The sequence below is a fragment of the Glycine max genome, chromosome 7 (assembly GCF_000004515.6).
Source record: "Glycine max cultivar Williams 82 chromosome 7, Glycine_max_v4.0, whole genome shotgun sequence".
Lineage (NCBI taxonomy): Eukaryota > Viridiplantae > Streptophyta > Magnoliopsida > Fabales > Fabaceae > Glycine > Glycine max.
Window position 1 is genome coordinate 29753300 of NC_038243.2, and position 25874 is coordinate 29779173.

The 25874-nt window shown below is 34.4% G+C and overlaps 1 protein-coding gene across 1 annotated transcript; it reads left to right on the plus strand.

Annotated features, from left to right (window-relative positions):
• Positions 1–88: 88 nt before the first annotated feature.
• LOC100817051 (dynamin-related protein 1C) lies at positions 89–24981 on the plus strand. Its single transcript, XM_003529174.5, has 16 exons — positions 89–342; positions 429–492; positions 1323–1430; positions 3435–3536; positions 6701–6751; positions 6856–6917; positions 14976–15066; positions 15195–15259; positions 15385–15579; positions 15708–15827; positions 15919–15989; positions 17329–17554; positions 18446–18496; positions 19248–19497; positions 20288–20427; positions 24650–24981. The coding sequence occupies exons 1-16, from the start codon at positions 211–213 to the stop codon at positions 24776–24778; spliced, it is 1857 nt and encodes a 618-aa protein (XP_003529222.1). The 5' UTR covers positions 89–210; the 3' UTR covers positions 24779–24981.
• The last annotated feature ends 893 nt before the right edge of the window (positions 24982–25874 follow it).

Below are 25874 nucleotides of genomic sequence, written 5' to 3' on the forward strand. Positions count from 1 at the left end.
CGAAATAATAATAAGTGAAGGCATATTCGGTTACATTGATCTCCTTAGTTGCTGTATTCACCCATGCAAAAATACATACACAGAACGCGTAAGTTTTCGGTATAGAAACCTGTGAAAACTGAAAAGTGACCATTTTTCGTCATTGCCCACTGAGTCTCATTACATAACCGTTTTTTCGGATCGGGTTCTGGTATTCGTCGTTGTTTGAAAATGGCGACCATGACGAGCTTGATCGGACTCATCAACAAGATCCAACGTGCGTGCACGGTGTTGGGTGACCATGGCGGCGAGGGAATGTCGCTGTGGGAGGCGCTTCCCACGGTCGCGGTGGTCGGAGGACAGGTGCGTTTACGTTCCCACGGCTTCTATTTCATTGTGACTTTTCCTTGTTTTGGGTATTGATTGTGTTTGTGATAACAACGAACCAGAGTTCAGGGAAATCATCAGTGTTGGAAAGTGTCGTGGGAAGGGATTTTCTGCCTCGGGGATCTGGTAATCTTCACTTTCTATGCATTTATTTTTTTATTAACAGTTTAATAACTACCAAGTGTAAAATATTTTACACTATGATAATATAGATCATATGACTTGATTGTTAAGATAGTTATTATAAGACTTAACAAACTTAACATATATGGGTTTGTAATTAGATAATAATATAAAACTATTAATAATACATATATATATCTTTTTTGTTTAGAGGGGTACGATACTAATTCCAAAAATATCAGTATAAGAAAAGAGTATAACATTATTTAATATTACTGTCTGAATATAGAATTTATTAGGTAGTCCATGATTCCTACTAGTGGTGTAAAGTGATGTCAAGTGTGACATGGAAAGGATTGATGTTTGAGCTCATCCAGAAAAAGACTTTAGTAAATTTTTTTTCTTTAGTAAGTTGAAGATCAAGAGATTTTGATGCACATTTATTTGCTCTTGCGATTGGAAGGTAAAGTTTGCCTTGCCGAGGTTACTTTGTCAGCCTAGCCACACCTCATGAATGGATATATTTGTTTCAGCTTTGAAAAAGAAAATGCTTTCATGATGTATTTAAAAAATACCAACATATCATTTGACATTATTATTTTTTAAAACATTTTTTTTATAATTTTAACTGATTTTCTTACCTTAAATAGGGAAATAATGGATTTTATTTTATTTTTTATTTTGAGAAATTTTCGCTGTTAATGGCTAGAACGGGGTAATGGTCATTTTGCTTTCATCTGAAACAAAGATTGTTCGTTATTCCGTTGATGACAGTGAAGAGTGGTTATTTTTGTTCATCTGAATGCCTTTATGACATTATCTTTCATTATTAGGTATTGTGACACGGAGGCCACTAGTTCTGCAACTTCACAAGACAGATGATGGGCAGCAGGAATATGCTGAGTTTCTTCATGCATCAAGAAAGAGATTCACTGACTTTGGTAAATGATGTTTCTAACTATGAACATTTCATTTCTAATTAATTAAGATTTGCAGTAATGAATGATGAGCTGACATCAGGTCGATCCACTTGTGTAGTCTTCAGTTGAGTCAATGTTAATCATCCCATCTCAAATTTGTTGGATGTATGGGATCATGGACGGAAGATTTATACTTAATTGATATGGATCTCAGCCCTTCCCATATAGAGGGTGGTAGATTTAACCATGAGCTACAGAATTTTGTTGCTATGATGCAGAAATCCATTTGATTTACCTATAATTTGCAATTGAATTAGTTTTTCTTTAAAAATAACTATCATTAAATTAAAATAGTATAGAATTATTTGTCTTTATGATAGAAGGGTTGTGGTTGTAGATGAGATATAGACTCTCTCGGGGCAACTTTTGGCATGGGTATGATGCTAGTTTATATTACATGTCCATTGTTAAGCATGGCTAATACAATTGCAGTAACACTTAATTCAATTTTAATTAAATTGTCAATTAAAGGATTCACTTGCTATATTTAACTAACAAATGCATTTCAAACTGGATTTGTCTATAAATAGAATGATAATAACTCTTATATCGGGTTCAACTAGAGAGATTTTCTTTGTAATCATTGAAGATTGCCATCCATGAATAGCACAACAAAGAGATGCCATAATCAGAATTCAAAACCCTATTGCACAACATAAGTGAAATAAGTCCCTCTAGAAAATGCTATAATGTGGTCCAACAGATGCATCACAAAACAGAACAAATCACTAACTGAGATCAAGGTTTAGCCTCTTACTTTTGGCTTTGCTGCAAACTCCAAAATGATTTGTAAGAAACTCACCAAGTGGTAGGACAAACATTGGTCTGGTTCAGACAATCCTTGTGATTCTTGGTCTCTTGGTTCAACATCATTGGGAGGACAAACCCAGAACTTACTAAGAATTTCAGATAGATTGCTTCTCAATTGCTTCCTGACAAAGCAGAATTAAACTGGCAACTATTTTTTAACTACTAGTCCTGCATGTTATAACTCTTAGTTGAGGTTTGTGAATTTGCAGCATGTCAGTAGTGTTAATCCTATCTTCCAATTGAGTGCTGCTATCCAGAAGAATTGCTTCATTTTAGATAGAGCATATGGACTCCCAAATTGCCTTGTCAGGATGGAGGATCTTCTGACTAGGAGACTGAGTCATAAACTAAAAGTATGACTAAAAAGATTATGTACTGGAATAATTGGGAGTTCAAAGAATCAGTTAGCAGAAATTTGTATAGAATCAAGTAAATGCATAAGGGGTTCTGATTTATTACACTGTAAATCATTGTAGTTCCTGAAAAAAATTAACTTCCAGAAGAGATTAGGACCCTGAATATGAAAAAATGATTTTGGATGGGTGAATTTTGTATAGAACAGTTGTTATAGAGATAAGGCAATGCATCTAAGAAAGGAATATTCCACGGAAAAATTTCCTTTATGACCTAATTTGAGACCCAACCCCAAACAAACATGGCGATTTTGGTCTTGTAGATGCATATCCTTGTTAGTTCACAACGGCCATTTAGCCACCAGAGCAGTGATTTTGGACACCAAATTCCCTTGACTGAAGAATCCCTGCTCTCCCCTATGCTCTGCATCCCTTCACAATAGGACGGCCCTTATAATCTGAGTCTAGCAAACTGAAATACAAAAGAGGAAAAGGAAATGAATAGGAATACTAGAAAGGAGCGTATGCATTATTTTTGTCAATCCACTTAATGTTATGCAAGTGAGAATATATACCATGTTGGAGGGATTTGGGATACTTAAATCCTAGCGGTTTAGATTTCTCTAATTTCTGAATGGAAACCCGTTTTCCATGAAAGACAAAAGGTTAAATCTTGAACATAATGAATTACAGATGTGTCAGCTTTGTTTTATCATTTATCTATTGAAATTATGAATGACAATAACAGTAAATCTCATAACTGTAGAAACTGAGCTCTCATTTTCTTTTCTGTCCCATGCAGCTGCTGTGAGACAGGAAATTTCAGATGAAACAGATCGTATAACTGGGAAGACAAAGGCAATTTCAAACGTTCCAATTCAACTGAGCATATATTCTCCAAATGGTATTTATTTTCATTACCCCTTGATAACATCACAAGTAATTAGCTTATTTTAAAACTTGTAACGTTATCCTGTGTGTTCCTTTTACCATTTCCCTCCTTCTTGTGGAACATTTTATTGTGGTAATTAATAGCAGCATGTGGTTTGAAGTAAGGATAAACTTTGTGTAGGTAAACTATTATTTTCTTCTATATGGTTTCTTAATTTCCCTTTGAACTAATGTGCTGGATTATTTTTTCCTTGTCAGTTTGTCCTAAAAATTATTACAATTTAAGTTGTAAGTTTCGTTTTGAACTGCTTACATTAATTATGCATATTGAATAGTAAGGTTCTACCTTGCTAGCATGAACTCCATAGAAACACAAGGGACTAGAGTACAAAAGTAAGCACAAGATAACAAAATAAAAGAAATTAAACTTCAAAGAATGAAAGAATAAAGCCTAGATAAGTAGAAAAATGCAAAGTTGTCTACTATTGAGACGCAAGTCCCCAACAACGGCGCTAGAAAACTTGTTGATGTTTTGATAAGTATACCAAGTTATCAAGTAGTATTCAATAAGTAAGAGTATCGTTCCCTTTAGGACTTGCGTAACAATTAGCAACTTTCACAAATTTTTACTATTTAAGCTAACAAACGGAACATTAAGAACATGAACTTAGCATTCAACAAAGATAAAATAAAACAAAACAAAAGATTGAAAATATTTTTGGGTTTTTAGATAAAAACGCAATAAACAGGATGGAAATCAAATAAGGTTGTCAAGGTTAGATTTTATCGAACTAAACTCTTTTTAAAATAAAGCACAACATTCAACTTGAGATTCAATGATAATATCTGTCCTAGTTCAAAATAGTATTTGTAAAGACATATATCATAAGAAAGGGAGAGGTTGAATTGTGATTTTAGTGTAATTTTAAAACCTTTTCTTAAAATAACAAAGTTTTTCATCTAAGAAGAAAACCTTAAAAAGAACAAATAACATATTTTGAAATAAGAACTCTCAGATGATGAGAAAACAAGTTTGCAAAACACAAGATATTCTCAAACGACTAAACAATCAATTCAGACTTAAGGTCAGTTGAACATAGAGAGAAAGCGAAGAAATACCAGACTCAAAGTTATATTGGTTCATCTCTACCACTGAGACTACGTCCAGTTCTTGGTAAAACACCAGGTTCCATTAACTTCTCACAAATTACAAGTATTAATGCCACAATCACTTTTTGATTTTACAAATCAAGCTCTACTCCAAGCTTGATCAACAACCACTATTCTTTGTCTTACCAAGTCTCTACTGGCTCTAAACAAATCAGAAAAGATACAAATCAATGCGTTTTATTGTTTAAATTTTTGTCAGAGACTAAAACTAGAATCGTTTTATAGATGAATATACAAATCGATGCTTAGTCTTTTTCTCTTAAAGTGTTTAAGGTGTTTTGAGAGCATTTTCTAGTTTTTCAAGAGTATACTGGTTGAAGAAGAAGAGATGAAAATATTTGTACAAGATCAATGCTTCAATGTTCAAAGCTTCTATTTTATATAAATCACTTTTTCAAGTATTTTTTTATCTCACAACAGGTAAAACTTCACTTGATCTCCGTTTGATAAAAGAAGACTGTTGGGTGCATTTAATGCACGTCTTTTCCTCATGCAGAAGGTCATTTCTTCAACGTTTGCGTGTAAGAAAACTATAGCAGGTAGTCACATCTTTGTGTCAGAGCAGGTCCTGCATAACAGAGCTCTTCTTTTAATAGCAAAAGCGACATATTAGATCTTGACTTCATTTATTCTTCATAGGATTTGACAGATCCTAGAAGAATGTTTCTACAAACAGAATCTCAAACACAAAGTAATAAATGAAGTTTTAAATGTTGTTCCATCTGCTATATCAGATCTTGACTTTATTTTCCTATCTTTTGAAGACATCAGACAAAGATGTTGTAAGGCACATTCTGATGAAACACGTAGGCACAAAATATCAAACACATAGCACATAGTTTTTTTACCTTTGTATTTGTTTACATCTAATCAAAATAATTGAAGGTCCTGATTTGTCTTTAAGACATAACATTTGACTCAATAGTATTCTAATCCCTAATTCCTTAGATGAAAAAACCTAAGTTCCTCCATTAAATGCCAATCCCTTGTAGATTTAACAATGAACATGCTTTAAGCTCATTGACCCAAAGATAACCATTAACCCTCGTCCTATTCATAACTCCAAGATTTAATGAGTTTTGTTTTATCACAATTCAAGATAATGAGGGTATTTTCCAATCACAATCTCATCCCAAAATCAGGCTATGAAAGTGTTTTCCAATAACAAACAATAACAAGCATTAAGAGTAGAAGGAAAATACTAACATTGAAGAACAAGAAGAATATATATATATATATATATTTCAAAATAAATACGTGAGACTAAGGTTTAGTTACAAGCCAACCACAACAATGGAGCGATCTAACTACCCATTTCCATGGGTAGCACCAAAATGCAAGCTGGAATAAGGAAGATGGAAGAAAGTGGAAAGGAGAATCCTATTTTACACAAATTAAGGAGCTGTTTTTACAAAGCAAGACCAGCTTTGTACATAAAAAAGCGCACAACTATTTGTAGAATCCCTAAAAATCTTCACTTTAATGAAAATATGCTTAAGCCAAAAAGGCACACTCTGATTTGTTTTTGCTTAAGCCAAAACTGTCTGGGCTTAAGCAATTTTCCACTTTAAGCTTTCTCGATCTTTACTTCAAGTTTCCTTTCAATCTACTTCAAATTCCTACAAAATAACCAACAATAAGCACACGTAACCTATCAAAATGATAAACTAAATAGAAAAACTAAACATTCACAAATTTATAATTAAAAAGGTCCAAACAAGGTTCTTAGTAAGAGAAAGGATGAGATAATTGCCTCAATTTACATCCCTCAACTCATTTTTGTCAATTATCACCCCGTATAGTGAGATGAGGCATGGTTGTTGTATTTTCTGCATGTTATTCTTGTAGCTTATTGGAAAACTTGGACTTTTTCTTTTGGTTGCAAAACAAAATGTTTCTAATACACACCTCCTAATTGAGAATATGGAACACGCAAAATTCTCCTTCTCTTACATGGAACACTTTGATTTCAGTTGCATAATAGTTTTGCATGGCTTTGTCTTGCAGTTGTGAACTTAACCCTCATAGACCTTCCTGGGTTGACAAAGGTTGCTGTAGGTAAAGTTTCACACATTTCATATTATTTTAAACAAATTGGATGTAATTTTGAGAGGACTCATCTTAATGTTTAAAGAATAACAGAGTTTGTGCTTCTTTCACAGAGGGACAATCAGACACCATTGTTCAAGATATTGAGAACATGGTCCGTTCCTATGTTGAGAAGGTAATTGTACTTTCAATATTAAAAGAAATAATCAAATCAGATTGAAAATTGTAGTATTAAACAACTAAACAAGCATTTTAGTCCCTATAAACCAATTATTTTCTTTTTAATGTTTTAGTCCCTATTAACACCTCTCCCTTCTCAGTTTCCTTCTTTTCTTTTTCCTAATCAACACCTCTCTCCTCCTTTTATTTTGTGGGTTATATTTCTTCTAAACTCTCTTACATCAACTAATTCTCATTGACCTTGAATTAGAGATTCTTAATTGAGGTTGTAGAGTTAAGACGTGCTTCTTGGACAACACGAGGTAGCCTACGGGTAACTATTTGTGTTGACATTCCTTTTAGTGGCTACGTGTAACTATTTGTGTTGATATTCCTTGCAGTGCTGCATCATTTTAATCTTGCTACGTGAAATATTTGAAAACATGGAAGTTGCCATTTAATTCATTTTCTAGATCATGTAATCACCATGCATCGTCGCCAAATATCACCTCTTACAAAGGTGCACGGCGAAGGCATTTTCATTTTCAAATTTCTGGCAGTTTAACAATTGTAAAAAAAAATGGTGGTTCTACGCACCAGTTTTGATTTTGTGATAGTGATAGAGAGATACAAGAGCTACCAGAGTTACGTGGCATGAATACTCAAGCGTTTAAACCAGCAAGATTAAAATGATGCAACGAGGATATGATGCATCGTTAATCTCTAAGCATTTGGTCCTTCAACATCGTATATATTTGAGAATTTTATGCATCAAGATTAAAACAATGCAACAAGTTCCATCCACTACAAGGAGTGTCAACACAAACTGTTACTCACAGGCTACCTCGTCTTTTCCAAGAAGTGTGTCTAAAGTCTGTAACATTGTGACTTTTTGATTTTGGGTCAAGAGAATTAGTTGACCTAAGATGATTTAAATGAAGCAAAACCTGCAAAATAAAAGAATGAGGAGGAAGAAGAAAGAAGAGAGGTGTTGATGGGGACTAAAACATGCTTGTATAGGAACTAAAACAAGTAGTTTCTAAGTGTAGGATTAAAGTGTAAAGATTGTCCAAGTATAGGGACCAAAACCTAAAAATAGTGCAAGTATAGAGACTAAAACATAAAGCTCAACACACATCAATGCCTCGTCAACCATGGTTAACTATGATAAATTTTTTTAATAGTAGGGATCAAAATGAAATTAAAAGTGCTTGTATAGGGACTACAATAGATGGTCTTAAGTGTAGGGAATAAAAGGTAAAGTTTGTTTAACTATAGAGATTAAATGAATAATTAAACCAATATTAAAAGTATGCTCATTTTCTTAGTTGTAGGAAATTGTATTGATTTTAAGGGCGCTTTTTTTTTTGTTAACTATGTTTTAATAATAATAATAACAAGACGACAACAACAACAATAGTCTTACCCCATGGGGTGAGATCGGCTGCAAGGATCGTATGACTCTATTGGGCTACATTAAAATCCAAATTCTCAAGAATATTATTCACCATGAGATTCTCTTTAACAATTTCTTCCAAACCACCTTAATCAGATTTTTGTCATCTTTTCCTTGATTGGTGTCACAACAATTTCTCCTCGCACAATCATTCCATATCTCGTCCTTTCTTTTGTAGTCATACATTCATCTTCACATTCCTAATTTTGCCACTCCCATTTTTTTCACTTGTTGTCTTTTTAAAACTACTATTCATCACCATAGAGTATAGTTAGTTATATAACAATATGATAAAACTTCTCTTTGAGTTTATTAGGTATTTTGTTCTCACAAATAAGTGAAATAACCCCTAATGCCTTTCTCCATTTTAACCACTCAACTTATATCTTTCATGCACATCTTTACTAATTTTCCCATCATTTTGTAATATAGCTCCCAAATACTTAAAACTTAGAAAGTCAATAAAAACCATGTGCAATTCTCTTTAGTTACTTCAATACCTTTCCATCAATTCCTATAGAAGATAAATATAAATACCTTTTGTTGTAGGCATTCCTAGCATAAATCCAAATTAATTCTCGAGAATCCTAGTCTTCCTTAATTTATGCTTAGTTACCTTTTCCCATAATTTCAATGTGCATAAGTTTCATCCCTTTGTAGGTTACACAATTCTAAATATCTTGCTTGTTCTTATATATAGGAACCATGTGCTCCTCTTCCACTTTGATATTTTCTTAGATCTCAAAATATAAATAGTTCTCTCATCTTTCTCTCATATCTTGATATATAACCACAACTTTCCTTAATTTTCGATCCAAATTCCAGATTCTTTTCAACATCATTACTCCCATGTAAGGCCCTAAAACACTCTCTTTTATTTTTTACTATTAGAATATGGGTTTAGACCTAACTCAACCACAAAATCTAGCTCATGGGGTGAAGGTTTTCCCTCTACTTATATATTCTATCTTGGCCTTATCTAGCTCATAGGACGAAGGTTGCCCTCCACTTATATATTCTATTTTGGTCTTATCTCTTGCCGACATGGGAGGCAACCCTCATCCTATGAGCTAGCTTTTAGGATTGAGTTAGGTCAAAATCCACATTCTAAGATGGTATTAAATCCTATCCTAGATCCATTCAAAGGGTCACCCACCATGTTATTCATGCACCAAGCCCAGAAGTGTTGGGCGTGACGGGGTGTATTGGAAAAAATCTAAGTCTTGCATTGGCTAGAGATAAGGTCAAGATAAAGTGTATAAGTGAGAGGTAACCCTCACTCTATGAGCTAGCTTTTGAGGTTGAGTTAGACCTAAACCCATATTCTAAGATTTACCTTTTTTGGAATACTTTAATTCCACCACTAAGATTTTGTATCTCTTGGTCCAAAACCTTTTAATTCACCCAATACTGCTTTAGCAACCATCCTAACTTTCTTAGACATCTCATCCAAAATGAGACTAGCACTATACAACTTTATGATTCCCAATTACTTTCATCCAATAATTACTGTTATTAATAATCAACTATTTATCACTCTTGAGCTTCTACCATTTGATTCTTGGATTTGTAACTTGTCGATTTTTCTGTTTACGACTTTCAAAACGAGCATCAAGGATAAAGACCCTGATTTTGTGTAATAAGATTCTCTCCTAGAATTGTGACACCCTCTACCCCGACATATATATAAATAAATAAAATATATAAAAATATTGGTAAACAAATTCACGTGGATAAAAGGTTCACATTCACTTCAATATTATCAAATAAAACTTATTAAGAATATATTTGGCTCAAAACAAGGCCGTCAAAATTTACAAAAATGTTTTGTCAAATCAGTGAGGTAAAATAAAATAGACTAACATCATGCAATTAATATAGAAACTTATGTCTCAATGTCACATCCTATCAAAGCATTGTGTCGTGACGTCCTTCAGCACAAGGTTCCTTACAGCAATTCACCTAGTCATCTGCTCTCTTGAACACAAGGTTCAAGATCATCACAGGATCCAAACACAAACAACACATGGGAAGTGAGTTATCACATTCCTAACTAGCTAATAGAGAAATAAGACAACGAGATATACATATCATATAAATGAGATATAACTTACTTAAACATAGCTCACGTAATTCCACCACTTTGTCATTTAAAATTCACTTTTCAATCATCAATCGCACATTACACAAGAATCACACACTCCGATCAAGACAAAATAACACATCAATTTCACAATAAACAATTAGCAAGCGTTATGCAACAATTATGCTAAGACTCAAGCCTATATACAATGTGGTACCATGTCAGTGAAAAACCTCCTGTGGCGCTTAGGAGTACATAACAAGACACACCACAAAATAGGTATGTCAGGTCACTCTCACTAAGTAAAATCATAGGGAGATCAATCAGGGTCACGCTGTTTTGCGAGAATGCTCCAATCATGTGGGATCAACACGAGCTTAAAGGAGCATTCAAATTGGGTGTATTTACCCCTAAGACCTACACTCTGAAGAGTCTGTTAGGGCCTCTCCCTCCTGATTCAGGTACAACCCCTAAAAACAATTTTTTGTATGAGACATTGCTCATGAAATATACAATACCCATGACCTCACACTCGTGTTTTAAACACATTCAACAAATTGCGCTACAATTTAACACTGGTTCCTAAATAGGAAACCTACACTTTCCCTTTAACACTGCGCATCAACACTTTTCTCAAGATAAACACTGGTCGGGTTATTGTATAATTCACAGCTCACAATACAAGTAATGCCACATCCAGTGTTAACCACACACTTATCACAACTAAAACTCATGTTCACAATTGCGCATCTTATAATGTCACAATCCACCATCACATGTTTACAGGTATCTCACAAATTAACATATGTTCAACTTTGCACTTATATTCAATCTCAATAACAATATTATAATCTCAAAACAACATCTTATTCCACAATTCATCACATATTCTATTTATAGACACTGCTAATGAATTATACAATACTCACGACCTCACACTCGTGTTTCAAACATGTTTAACACATTGTACTACAATTTAACACTGGTTCCTAAATAGGAAACCTACGTTTTCCCTTTAACAATGTGCATCAACACTTTTCTCAAGAAAAATACTGGTCGGGTTATTGTATAATTCACAACTCACGATACAAGTAATGTCACATCCAGTGTTAACCACACACTTACTCACAACTAAAACTCATGTTCACAATTTCACATCTTATTATGTCACAATCAACCATCTCATGTTTACATGTATCTCGCAAATTGACACATTTCACTTTGCACTACTCAATCTCCATAACAATATTATAATCTCATTATAGTAATTGATCATGCCTCATAACTCATATACACATAACATGTTGATCATCATCATGAGAAAATTAGAACAAGATAATAATTTGTATAAAATAAGTCATTAAAGAATATTCTCCCTACACATGTTCTCACTACTCCCCAATTGTGAATAACTCATTCCTTACCTCTAAGCGAGCTCACGTGTGTATTCTGATAACGATAATGACATCTCTAACAGTTTCATCAATGGTGAGAATGCTCATAAATGAGTTACAAATCTGGTTCTCAAATTTTACGATGATTCAACGGTGAATGAGTCTGAGATCGTCGTTTTTTTGAGATAGGTTTGGTGGTATATATGCGGGAAAAAGATAGGGTTTTGAGAGGAGGAGAGGGGAAACGAAATTGAGAGGAAGAGGGGACGTAGAGAGTATCGTCAGTCTCAAAAACTGACCTAAGTGATTAAATTAGTTTACGAAAAAATAGGATGTTACAAGAATCACCTTACAATCCTTGCAATCTTGAGATTCCACTTTTATAAGTGATTAAATGTGGTTTTTTTTCTTTGAATACTATCTCTCTTTCTTGTTTTTTTCCCAATGTACAACACTTTGTAATTAATTCTCAATCTACACTACTTTGGACTTTGTGCTTTGATTCACACCATTTTGCAAATGAACGTGGCCAAAGAGATCCGACAGCTACAAACTCAAATGAACGTGAATACTCTCTCTCCTTTTTGTTTTTCTTTAATTTAAAATATTATAAAATATAAATATTATATTATATAATTTTTTTTAATTGGTTTTAAAATTACTTATTTATTAAATTAAATTTTATAATTTTGTTTTTTATTTTTTTTAAAGAAAAATATACAGATAAAGAAAAATAAAAAAATTGGATAAAACTAGATTACAATTTTTTAGTTATGTTGTATGTAATTTTGTAATTAAATTTATGTGCTGTTGATTTTTTTTGTTATGTTCGTTAAGTAAAAAATAAGAAAATTAGTTAGTAGTATTAAAACAAATTATAAAATACAGTGAAAAAATAATTGATACATCTATCTTATATAATAGACATAAAATTTCAAAGTGTAGTAGAGCTGTCAAAACGGGCCAGCCCGGCCCACATGGGCTGGCCCGCAATAGGTTGAGCTAAAAGTGGGCTAGCTCAACTCGGCCCACTTTTATGTGGGCTAACAAAATGCCAGCCCGGCCCGGCCCACCTCGGGTTTGTGGGTTATGCGGGCTAGCCCACTTTTCTGCGTTTTTTTTGTAAAAAAAATAAAATTATTTCAAACAACTTAAAATAAAATCCAATATAAAAACCAAACTAAATCAAATCCAAACATTCAATATTAAAGTGATTGAAGTCTTCAAAATAAACATTCAACATTAAGATAATTGAAATTTAAATGTCATAAAAAATAAACTTCTAAACTATTGAAATTAAACATTAGAGTCATGGACTGTGAAATCCAGAACAACTTCCTTTTCTTTCTCAACATCACCATTAATTTCATCTACAAAGACAAAAAAAAAACAATATCATTAATAAGTCAAATAAATGAAGCAACACACCAATAAAAAACTAAAAATTATGGAAAAGGAAATGTAAATTACCAATATCTTCAAAACCATTTATCCAATTTTGGGTTAAAATTAGTGCTTGAACATTGGAAGGAAGAAGACTAGTGCGATACTTGTTTAGCACACGAACACCAATGCTAAATGCCGATTCACTAGCAACAGTTGTTATAGGAATGCTTAACACCTCACATGTCAATCTACAAAGATTTGGATAACATTCTTGGCGGTCCTTCCAATAACTCAAAATATCCAACTTAGGAAAAAACTTTGGCTCAAACGGTGTCTCAGCCAAATAGAGATCTAATTCAGACTTGTCATTGACATTAACATTTCGGCTCACATAATTGATATAGTCCTATGACAATATAAGAGAAAAATTAAATTAAATAAATTGAATCATAAAAAAAATTAAATAATTAAACAATTGCTAATTCAATTGGGCTTTGTTATTGTTTGGGCTTACTCTATTACTGAATGTGAATTGCCAATTGGGTTGCTAGCTACAAAATAAAAATTTAATTTCTTAACAATTATAAATTTATAATAATAATAAAATTAAATAATATATTATTTAAATTTGGTGGGTTGACGGGCTGGCCCACCAACCCACGGGTTGAGCCCACCTAACCCACGGGTTAAGTGGGCTGAAAAGTTGCCGGTACCGATTTTTTTAAAAAAAATTGAGCCCGGCCCACCTCTAGCCCACAGTGGGCCGGGCTGGCCCATGAGCCGGAACCCATTTTGACAGCTCTAAAGTGTAGTAACTGAGATGATAGTCACCAACAAGTCACCAAGGCACAACTTTACCGCTGCACCAGGGCTCGCCCTCTTATATTTTATAATATTTTAAATTAAAAAAAATAACAGAAAGGAGAGAGTGTATTCACGTTCATTTGTGTTTGTAGCTGTCAGATCTCTTTGTCTACGTTCATTTGCAAAGTGGTGTAAATCAAAGTACAAAGTCCAAAGTAGTGTAGATTGGGAATTAAGTTGCAAAGTGGTGTATATTCGGAAAAAATAGGAGAGAGAGAGTGTATTTACGGAAAAAAAAACCGATTAAATGTTCCTCCTACTTCTTAAAATAAGTGTTTATAATCTTAAATTCATGTCATTGAGAAATTAAGAATAGACTGTCCTTCCTCATTTAGATCTTCAAAACCAAAACTACCATGAGCTCCTCTTGATTGTCTTGCCTCACTACCAACATGTCCATTTAGGTCCCCGCCTATGAGAATGTTTTTCTCTTGTGGAAAGCCTTTCCAAAAACACTATATATTGACAGTCTCCCATGCAGCCATTAATTTTAAACACAATTTTGTCCCCAATCCTTTACACAACCACCACTCATTTTCCTTCTGATCCTTGTCTACAATATACCTACTTCCTTCGAACTTTTATTGAGTGCCAAATTTAAATCATGTAGTGTCTAGTCCCTTTGCTTTTTCTTGAACCCATTTAATTTCTTAAAGACACATGATGCTAATCCTTCTCCAAGTCATGGTGTACACCCCCTCCAAAGACTTATCTGTCAAACTTCAAATATATTTTTAATAACAATAATAATAGTGTAATTTTGGTAAGTCATATTAAGCATACTGAACCAATATATATGCTTTGTCCAATTTCATTCTCTGTATTGCATCTTATCATTCTCCTTGTCTTTGTCTATCATAATCAACCTAATTGAGTTTTCTGATTGTGCAGCCCAATTGCATTATATTGGCCATCTCTCCTGCAAACCAAGATATTGCCACTTCAGATGCAATAAAAATTGCAAGAGAAGTTGATCCTTCTGGTCTGTCTTTTATATTTGAAGGAATTTCAAATGCTGACACTGTTTCCTCTGATCATGATCTTTCTTTCTCTTTCCGTTTGAACCAAGATTCATTTAGAAAGGCCTTTGTTATTTTATTCTATTTTCAGGTGAAAGGACATTTGGGGTGGTTACAAAACTTGATCTTATGGATAAAGGAACTAATGCTGTTGAGGTATAATTCTGTAACAACAGCATGGCTATCTTCGGTTTTGATGTTCTATACCAAATTGATTTCCTTGTTACCAAGATTGAGTCTATCAACTGGTGAAAAGTTATGCATTTATGTGAATCTTAAAGGTTCTCGAAGGAAGGCAATACAGGTTGAAACATCCTTGGGTTGGAATTGTCAATCGTTCACAAGCTGATATTAATAAAAACGTTGACATGATTGTCGCTCGCAAGAAGGAACGCGAATATTTTGAGACTAGTCCTGAATATGGACATTTGGCACATAAAATGGGGGCAGAATATCTTGCCAAACTTCTATCAGAGGTATTCTCAATAATATTTTTTTTTTCACATCATTGTCCTTAACGATGTGGTCGTGTTGCTTTTCTCTTTCTTGAAAGTGATCGTGAGTAATTTCCCTTCCCTTCCTTTACTGGCATTCATCACTGCAGCATTTGGAGTATGTTATTAGGATGAAGATACCTAGTATCATTTCCTTAATAAATAAAGCAATTGATGAGCTTAATGCAGAGTTGGACCGAATTGGCAGGCCAATAGCTGTGGATTCAGGGGTCAGAACTTTGATCAATGCTGAAAACAATCTTTCTTATGTTTGAAATTTCTAGGATTTTGCTCGTACTAAGTTGTGTTTCTTTTCTATAGGCCAAATTATACACAATTTTACAGATGTGTCGAGCATTTGACAAAGTATTTAAAGAACACCTGGATGGAGGGTAAGTTCCCTTAGCTTGTTAAGTTTTTGCATTCATTTACAATTTTAGTTGACTACTTTTATAAAGCTTCTCTTTTATTTAATGCCTGTGCCCTTGTTTTAGAGTAACACATCATATTTAGCTTTGATATCCCATGCTTCTGGGTGATCTGGTTCATATGCTTATATGAAACTTTCAACAAAAATTGCACTAACTTTCTGCTGAAACTTATTATTTTCGTGTTCATTTATTTCTTCATCCTCGTGCTGAAACTCTTTGCTACACCTACGGATATTGTTCTTAATAGTAAGTTAAACTTTTTCTTCCCAATGGTGTTTGAATACATGTTTGATTCTCCTTAAGTAGGGTCTCAAGTTTAAGCCTTGTGCATGGAGGAAAAAAACGTGTTGGGAGAGCTAGTTTCATCATGTGGTTGCACTTAGTTCGAGCGAGATTGTCTCTTATGAATGATACTTATGATCCTAGACAAAAAAATAAATCTAAAAGAACTCCTAGTCACTGTTCTGTTTAACAGCTTATAACCTTTTTTTTATTTGGTTTTTGACATGTAAGAGTTTCTATAATCACATTGTCAGGATTTTGATTCTTTTTCATCCATTTTTTTTAATTAAATTAGTGAAATATGTATTTTTAGTTCCTATACTTTCGGTCAAACATTGTTGAGGTCCCTGTACTTTCATATTGATATATTTGGTCCTCACACTTTTTAAAACATGTGGATTTAGTCCCTCCTAACTTTAAAAAACATGATGAATTCTTGAGCATGGGACTATGCATGTTTTTTTAGTTTGAGAACCAAATTAATTGATATGAAACTATAGGGTCCTTGATCAAGTTTGACAAAAAGTATAAGGACTAAAATCACTTTTTTCCTTTAAATTATAATTTAATTGCAAGGTAAAAAAGATCTGCGCATTGTCCATGCTTCAACCCAAAGGTGTCATGCTTGATCTGGTGTGTCAGATACATAAAAACATTATCAGTTAAATTAACTGGATCTTTTTTGGTTTGATTACTTAATTTGTTTCTTGACAATGTGTAAACTAAAAATGCTTGTCATTGTTGTTATTGATTCTGACAAATAAATTAAAAAGATGCTGCCTATTTTTTGTTTCAAGAAAACGGGGACAAAATCACATAAGTACTTTTCGGGCATAAGTTCTCCTAACTCACTTCAGAAGCACAAAATGATTAAAAAATAATTGAGTTCTATTAGATACACCTTTATGGCATGCTATTGCTTTTGTCATGAAATGATTTTCTGCAATATATTTTCCTTATTGTCTTGATTTTTTGGAGAATTAAAATATATTTGACTAAGTACCAACTTCTATTTTAGACGTCCTGGCGGGGATAGAATATATGGTGTTTTTGACCACCAATTACCAGCTGCTTTAAAAAAGCTCCCATTTAATCGCCATCTTTCCTTAAAGAATGTCGAAAAAGTTGTTATGGAAGCGGATGGTTATCAGCCACATCTAATTGCTCCAGAGCAAGGATATAGAAGACTTATTGAGGGATCTATTGGCTATTTCAAAGGCCCAGCTGAAGCCTCTGTGGATGCTGTAACCCTCTTGACTTTATTCCTTGATCTGTTTAAAATGTGATGGACATTGCAGATATTAACATGCTTGAGTACCCTTGTTTGTGACTTTATGTACAATGCAATATGCATGATTTCTGGATATCCTGCCCATACACTATTTAAGTTTTAACGGAATGTCTTATCTCCTTGCATGTACTGCACCTTGTCATCCTTGGACACGAAGCTTTTGTTGAACTTTTAGGAGCAGACCCTTGCAATGAACTTTGGCATTGTCCGATGTCTTTGTTCGGAGGGATTTTTTGGAATCAACACATAGAGCTGCTATAGCACCTGCTATGGCCGCAATTCAGCCTGCTATTTGGTCCACTATGGCCGCTACCCTAAACTTCTCCACTACGGCATCCCCTGTAGTGGGCAAGGGCCGCTCTGCACCACTACACCGCTATAGTGTCGCAATAGCTCGCTATTTAAACATTGGTCTGAACAGAATATGATCATATGTGTGCTGATCTGAATGCCTAATTAACTTTCTTGTGTTTCCCATTGTTTCACCTTATCAACCCTGCAGATTATTCAGATCAGATGATCCATCAATTTTCAAACTGGAAACCGTTATGTTTAATTCCAAAAACCATAAATTTGAAAATATGAACCCTTCCTCAATTCTATAGCATTTTGATTGTTTAACCTATGCTTTTTCTTTTCTTTTTTCTCCATTTATTGTCTGTTAGTATTCAAATAGGAAAACCAAGTTACTCCAAAAGAATGGGTTTCCTTTTCTATATTTCTTTAACCAGCATTACTTCATGCTGTTTTTCTCTGAAAAAATTGCCTCATCAGCTTATCTTCTTCAATATCTTCTATCATTGTTTGTTTTGCTTACAAATTGTTTTCTGTCATCTACTTTCAGGTACATCTCATTTTAAAGGAGCTTGTACGGAAGTCAATTGCAGCAACTGAGGTAGGCAATGCCTTTTTAAGTTTATATAACTCTTTCGGAGAGGCCCCAATTTCCAAATAACACATGCTAGTGTGATTAACTTGATCTCATTCTACAATTAATTCAACTGTGTTAGGAGTGATAATAGTGTTCCTTTGCTTGTGAGAAAAGTGAATGAACGCTCCTGCTCTGGCATCCCCTTCAAATACCAAGAGTGTTCTGTTTTGCTGTTGGAACAAGGAAATGAGAAATTGGAGTTATGAAACTGGATGTAGGAGGAGAAAAAAGTTTAAGAAATAGTGTTCATAATAGAATCACATAGCTCCTTTTGGGGATGAATTTGGTTGAGCTCAAGTTGACATAGAATACCTCGTACTTTCTGTGTAAAATAATATCTTTGCATTTGTATATTTTTCATATCGAAGTTTAAAACTCTTACAGTGGAAACACAAGTTATGGAAACTTGAGCTATGTAGCAATTCTCTGTCCTCCATTTAGGACTCTAAACAAAAGTCTCGGACTCTAACAATTTGCTCAAATGTCGTAGAACTATAAATTTAGGGAAACCAACTATAACTCTTGACTAGAAGAATAGCCCAGAAACACTTATCCTTTTGTCTGATTAACATAACATGTCATGAATAGTGTTTGCTTGACATAAATAAAAAATTGAGATTGCCAGGAATTCTCCCGTATTCCACTCAGGATTCAGAAAGTCACAAATGAAATAAATCTTACACTGTTATAAACTTATGGCATCATTGGCATGTAGGAATTGAAGAGGTTTCCAACCCTTCAGGCTGATATAGCTGCTGCTGCAAATGATGCTTTAGAACGATTCCGAGAAGAAAGTAGGAGGACTGTGACCCGGATGGTTGATATGGAGTCTGGCTATCTAACAGTGGAATTTTTTCGGAAGATGCATCTTGAACCGGAAAAGAACGCAGATCAAAAGAACCCCAATCGGAGTAATCCTAATCCACCTGTAGACAGTTACACAGATAATCACCTCAGTAAAATTGGTAAATAATTTTCTACATGATTTCTCACTGCTCTCACAACACAAACAAGTCCACATTTTAAGGTTTCAGAATTTAACCTTTTTGCTTCTATATCAGTTGTGTAAATTCTTGGTTTTACAAATTTATGAATAGGGTGTTGGATAATCATTTATTTTAAGTATCATGTTGAATCCGTTTTTGATTTTTGAATTTAAATGATGCTGAATGCATTTGGGAGATATAGTGTGATTAGAGATGTGTTACCAGCTGAAAGTTCTAACACCTATTGACTAAATCCTCATTCAAGTCCTTGAGATTGTAAGCGTTGGTTACTTTTAATCCATAACTTCACAAAATTCTTATTTTAGCCCCTAACTTTACAAAAGTATTTCATTTTAATCCTTTTCCACTGTCATTTAGCACTGAAAAGGAATAAAGTAGATGACATTTTACAATGTTAGGATCTAAAGTGAGGATTTTGTACAATAAGCGATTAACCAACACTTGTTGCAATTTCAGGGGACTAAAATGGGAATTCGCTCAATATATATTTAGACCAATTACATCAAGAGTTAGTGTACTATGCATCTACTACTACAAATCTTGCCCTGTAAATCTACTAAAATAATTAGATTCCAATATAATAATAACAAATGCCTTATTAGTTATTACTACTTAGTACTTATTTTGGAGTTTAATTCTACAATATTTATAGATCTGTAGGGTTTTATCTTCACAATTTTGATTTTTTCCTTAAAATTATAGAAATAGATTTGTGATTATTAACTTATTCCGTGACTCGTTATTTCAGGATCAAATGTTAATGGTTATATCAACATGGTTTTGGATACACTCAAAAATTCAATACCAAAAGCCGTGGTTCATTGTCAAGTTAGAGAGGCAAAGAGATCATTGCTTAACCATTTTTATGTTCAAGTTGGGAAGAGAGAGGTATGATGAGTCTATCATTTTGTTAAATTTTTGCAAATAGATCCAATTTCCACCTCTTTCCCTTCAGGTGTTTTTTAAATGGTTTAAATAATGATAAATTCTTATTTTGTTGGGTCTGCGCAAGTTCACTTGTGTTTCAACTTGTCTGTTGGGTCTGTGAAAAATTTGCCAAACAGTGTCATAATCTTAACAAACATAAAATGATTTTAGCTTCTGTATATGTCATGGAGAATGTTTAACAAACGCTGGATATAGTGAATCTAATATCACAATAATGTTAGATGAATAACTCTTTAAAGTTTCTGATAAAGACAAATAACTTGGAATGAAATGGTCTAAATGTTGATGATAAAATTGATTTCATCTATTTGTTTTGTTCATTTTGTTCGTGATTTCTCAATGATCAATTGTTACCGTAAGGATATTTGACTTTCATGTAATTTAGCATAAATTTCAGCTTTTGTAATGTTGATCAAACTCTCCTAGTTTGTCAGTTCTTACTAAATCTTTCTTCTTGTGCTATTATTGTTCATTTTTTTCCCAACAAGTCTGAATGTGATAATGAAAAATATTAATATCTTGGACTTTTATGGAGTACCTACCTCCTCCATTGAGCTGCAATGGAAAACATTTTGGTGAGGAACTTCAAGGACTAACATCTAAGAATATTAAGTGGGTTGTGTTGGTTGTTATCTGCACTGCCTAAGTTAAGCTAACCAACACCAGTAACCTGTCAAGCCTATCCAACAACAACAACATCATCGATTTATCTCACTAGGTTCCATCACCAAAATATAGACAGCAATATAATATTCCAAAACAAATTGTACTTTCAGATTTACAAAAAAAAATGATTTTTTTTCTTAAATCTTTAACATCCCAAAATAATAAATACATACATACATACATACATACATACATACATATATATATATATATATATATATATATATATATATATATATATAGCTAGGAACAAAACAGCATCACCCAAGACTCATAAATCTCAACTAGGTTGGCACCCAAGAGACTTGAGATCCATGCCATTTAATCCAAAATTTATTAATAGTAGAAATAGTCCACAAGGAGCATACAATCCAAGTCCAACAGCTTTACAATATAACAGAATTTGTAAAAAGGTAAACCCACCCTATTCCTGTAAAAATCATCTTTAAAAAAGCTAGGCAATTCATCCCACCAGGTATGACCCTGGAGTCCTGGACAGAGAAACCAAAATTTACCAATTTATCAGCACAAGTGTTGCCCTCTCGAAAGATATGAGAAACTCTGAAAATGCTTGTTTGAAGCCTCAAAAGACAGTTGCACCACTTATTTTTCAAATGCCAAGGCACCTAGCTAGTGTTCTGAAATGCTGCAACAGTAAGCAATGAATCTGATTCCAACCAAAGTAGAAACCAATTCTTACTTTCAGCAAACTCAATCATCAACATGACAGCATGCAGTTCAGCATTGAAGCAGAAGTCTACTTCTAAAAAAATAGAAAATCCGCACAAAAAGTTACCCATGTAATCACGGAATAAGCCACCACTGGCTGCTAAACCAGGTGTTCCACGAGCTGCACCATCTGAGTTACCTTTAAACCAACATAGAAGAGGAGCACAGCATATAACTTGCTTAGGCTCAACTACTTTCCCGGCACTGAACATGAAAGAATTTCTAAATGACAAATGCATTCATAGAAGGATACATAGTATTGCTAGACATGTTACCAAAGAGGGCCACAGCAGCCACACTCAGCTTTACACGAGTTCAAAGAAATGTGAAAATGGTCAAATCTGATTTTATTTCTGCTGAACCAAATGAAATAAACCACATTACTGATACTTGAGACTTATGACATTTAGTGCCTGCTTGCTAAATTTCTGATTGCAGACCAACAACAAAGCAGATGCGGTAAGTCCAAACCAAAATGAATCACACTGCTTAGCCATTTCGGTAGCTCTATAGCAAAAGGGCATGAAAGGAAGAGATGATCTGATGTCTCATAGTCCCTGTAGCAGTGAGGACAAGCCGAGACCACCACACATCCTCTATTCCACAGGTTTTCATCTGTTGGCATCTTGCCACGGACAGGCCTCCAAAATAAAAAAGATTTAGAAGGAGGGATAGAGCTCCTCCAAATAATCTTTGTCGAAGGCAGAACACGCATCGAAGGATTGACAAGCATAAAAGCATCTTTGAAAAACAATTCCCCCAAGACCAATGGGGTCCAGACTAAACTATCCACCTGAGAATCAATAGGAATAATAATATTTTTGATAGCCACAGTAACAACAGGGAATTTGGCATCCGGCAAAGAGGGAATTCTCCAATCACCACCATTCATAGTAGGGGCGATGCCGGTTTGGGATGGGATGAGCCCTCATCAAGAAAGGTCTATAACAGTGTTTCATTGTTGTGTTGTGTGTTAAAGTAGACTACACCTCACGCTATTTATAATATGCAAAAGGAATTAGTATAGATTACAAGATCAATCAATTACTCATTAATAGGAAATAGAATATTCTAATAATAAATAGAATATCAGGAATATAATCCCACACTCCCCCTAAAGCTGAAGCATATGTGTGATATGAACCAAGCTTGTTACAAATGTGGTAAACCCAATAGAAACTAAAGGTGATTCAAGTCATGTGATTGCGCCAGATAAACATGGATCGATGGCAATCAATGAAGGCCCACTGTGATGATGGAGACCAGTGTGAGGCTTGCTGGAGATGTGTCACGCGATGTGTGGATGAACTTCATGCTCCAGGGCCCTACATGGGATCACGTGTGACGGTGTTTTCAGTTGGCTTCACACATGGACGGTGTGGCTGTCTTTGGCGATGAAGATGGACATTGTTCACCTGTGAGAAAAGTAGAAAGGTTCACCGGGACGTCTTAAGGCAAAGGGAGAGAAGACTAGTGTGATGTTGGCCAAAGATTTGTCATGCGTCGTGTGCGTGAACTTCATGATCCAAGGGCCCTGTATGGGATCACATGGGGTGGTGTTTTTGGTTGGCTGCACACGTGGACAGTGTGGTGGTCTTCGAAAAGGTCACCGAAAAAGCTTAAATAGGTTGTTGGAAATAGACGAAGCACGATGCCAAAGGAACCAAACAATGCCAAACAAATTTGCCGAAGAAGAAGAAGCATGGTGGGGAAGTCGCTAGAGGATGGGTTGCATTAAAAATAGCTTCACGCACCGTTTAGTGATGAGTGCATTAGTAACACATGCCAGAGAGAGGCAGCGTGTGCGGTGGTAGACAACAACGAGGTTGGCAGTGTTGGATTCACAGGAGAGAAGCACTTTTGATTGGAGGATCACACTGGCGAGATGGCTGTGAGGTAGCAGTGGAAGTGTGCTCCCAGTATGCACATTACTGTTCATGGAAAAGGAGCACTGCGGCGGAAAGTGGAAAGAAGTAAAGAAGAAAGGTCCACCAGAATGTGGAAATAGGATGAAACTGATACAGTTCCGATTAATAAAATATTTGAGTATTCTCTAGAACTAAATCAGTTGTACTCCTTTTTCCATATCCTTCTTTTACCACCCCATATGTTGATAGTTCCCCTTGTATCCAAACATCATGAGAGATGATGAAAATCAAGAAGGCCTTCACTATTTTTATACATCAAAAAGTCCAAATGGAAAATGCCAATTCATGAGCATCAAGCAATCGTAAGTAGCTAGCTCTTAGCACTTGGTTTTTGGATATATTAATAAGACACATGCGTGTGCGTGAAGCTAAGGAAATGAAAGCATGAATGGGGATAATATTTAACTTTCATTCATATGTGAATGATCAACATTAGCTATAACAAAAATCAAATCAGCTATCCCTCACCCTCTACAACATTGCTACTGCATCAATGATACTGTGAGCCACCCGTAAAACTGGTTTTCAACATTATTGGTAAGACCAAACATGTTCTTTTATTGAACTTACAAATTCATGCTCATTATACCTATTGCTTCACCACATGATCAATAAGACTTGAGACTGGATATGTATGATTGAAGCTGCCATGTTAATGTCAAGAATGTTCTTTTTGCACAATTAGCTATTAAATTATTCATTGATGGAATTATCTGTTTTAGTAATCAAATGAGTTAGAATATTTATATCCATTACGATTTTTTAAGTGCTTTGTAGTGAAATACCCCTTTTGGTAACCTTGGTCACAAGCTTAAAGCAAAATTGTGCTTTTTATGCAGAAGGATCAATTGGGGGCTTTGTTGGATGAAGACCCTGCACTTATGGAAAAGAGAGCACAACTAGCTAAAAGGCTTGAATTGTACAAGCAAGCTATGGATGATATTAACTCTGTGGCTTGGAATAAATAATGAATATATATCCCATTCATTACAACGGATGCTATAGGTTCAATTTTGCGCATCTGCTATAACGAAGATCAATCAAAGATTAATTATTTCACACTTTGATTCTATTTTATTTTTTTATCAAACTGGAAAGCAAAAGGCATAGTTGCTGCAATAAGTTCTAATTCTTTTACCAGTAGTGTATAAATATTGGACTTTATGTTTTGCGTCTAATATAACTGTGGCGTCTTATTTTGATGTTGGTAGGTCTTCTTCATTTAACTGTATTAGTTACACTATCTTATTCCAATAGTAAAGACTAAACCTTAAATAAGGAGGACCTATGCGACACTCTCTACTCCGACATATATAAAAATATTGATAAATTCACATGGGTAAAAGGTTCACATTCACTTTACTATTATCAATTAAAATTTATTAAAACATATTCGGCTCAAAATAAGGCCGTCAAAGTTTACAAAACTATTTTGTTAAATCAGTAAGATAAAATAAAAGAGATTAACATCATGCAATTAATATAAAACTTATGCCCTACTATTACATCCTTTCAGAGCATTGTGTCCCGACGTCCTTCAGCACAAGATTTCTTAAAGCACTTCACCTAGCCATCTGCTCCCTCGATCACAATTCAAGATCATCACAGGATGCAAACACAAACAACACACAGGGAGTGAGTTATCACATTCATAACTAATAGAGAAAAATAAAACAACATATAGGTATAAATATTATATAACAAAATATAATTTACTTGAGCATAACTCACGTTATTTCACCACACGTCTCATTCGTTTTCACAACATTTGCATACTCAATAGTCAAAACACAATATCATCAATTCAATCAATATAGAACAATACACAAGCGTTATGCAGCAGATATACTAAGACTCAATCCTATATGCAATGTGGTATCATATCAGTGAAAAACCATCCTGGGGCGCTTAGGAGTACATACCAAGACACACCACACAAGGGGTTTGTCAGGTCACTCTCACTAAGTAAGATCATAGGGAGACCAGTCATGGTCACGATGTTTTGCGAGAATGTTCCAACTATATGGGATCAGCATAGGCTTAAAGAAACAGTCAAACCCGGTG

What these genes read in the sequence shown, in the direction of transcription:
- LOC100817051 (XM_003529174.5), top strand. Translation starts at nt 211, where the DNA reads ATGGCGACCATGACGAGCTTGATCGGACTCATCAACAAGATCCAACGT. An exon ending in GAGCATATATTCTCCAAATG is followed by an intron (nt 3,537 to 6,700) that starts GTATTTATTTTC and finishes TTTGTCTTGCAG; the next exon opens with TTGTGAACTTAACCCTCATA. An exon ending in CAATAGCTGTGGATTCAGGG is followed by an intron (nt 15,828 to 15,918) that starts GTCAGAACTTTG and finishes TCTTTTCTATAG; the next exon opens with GCCAAATTATACACAATTTT.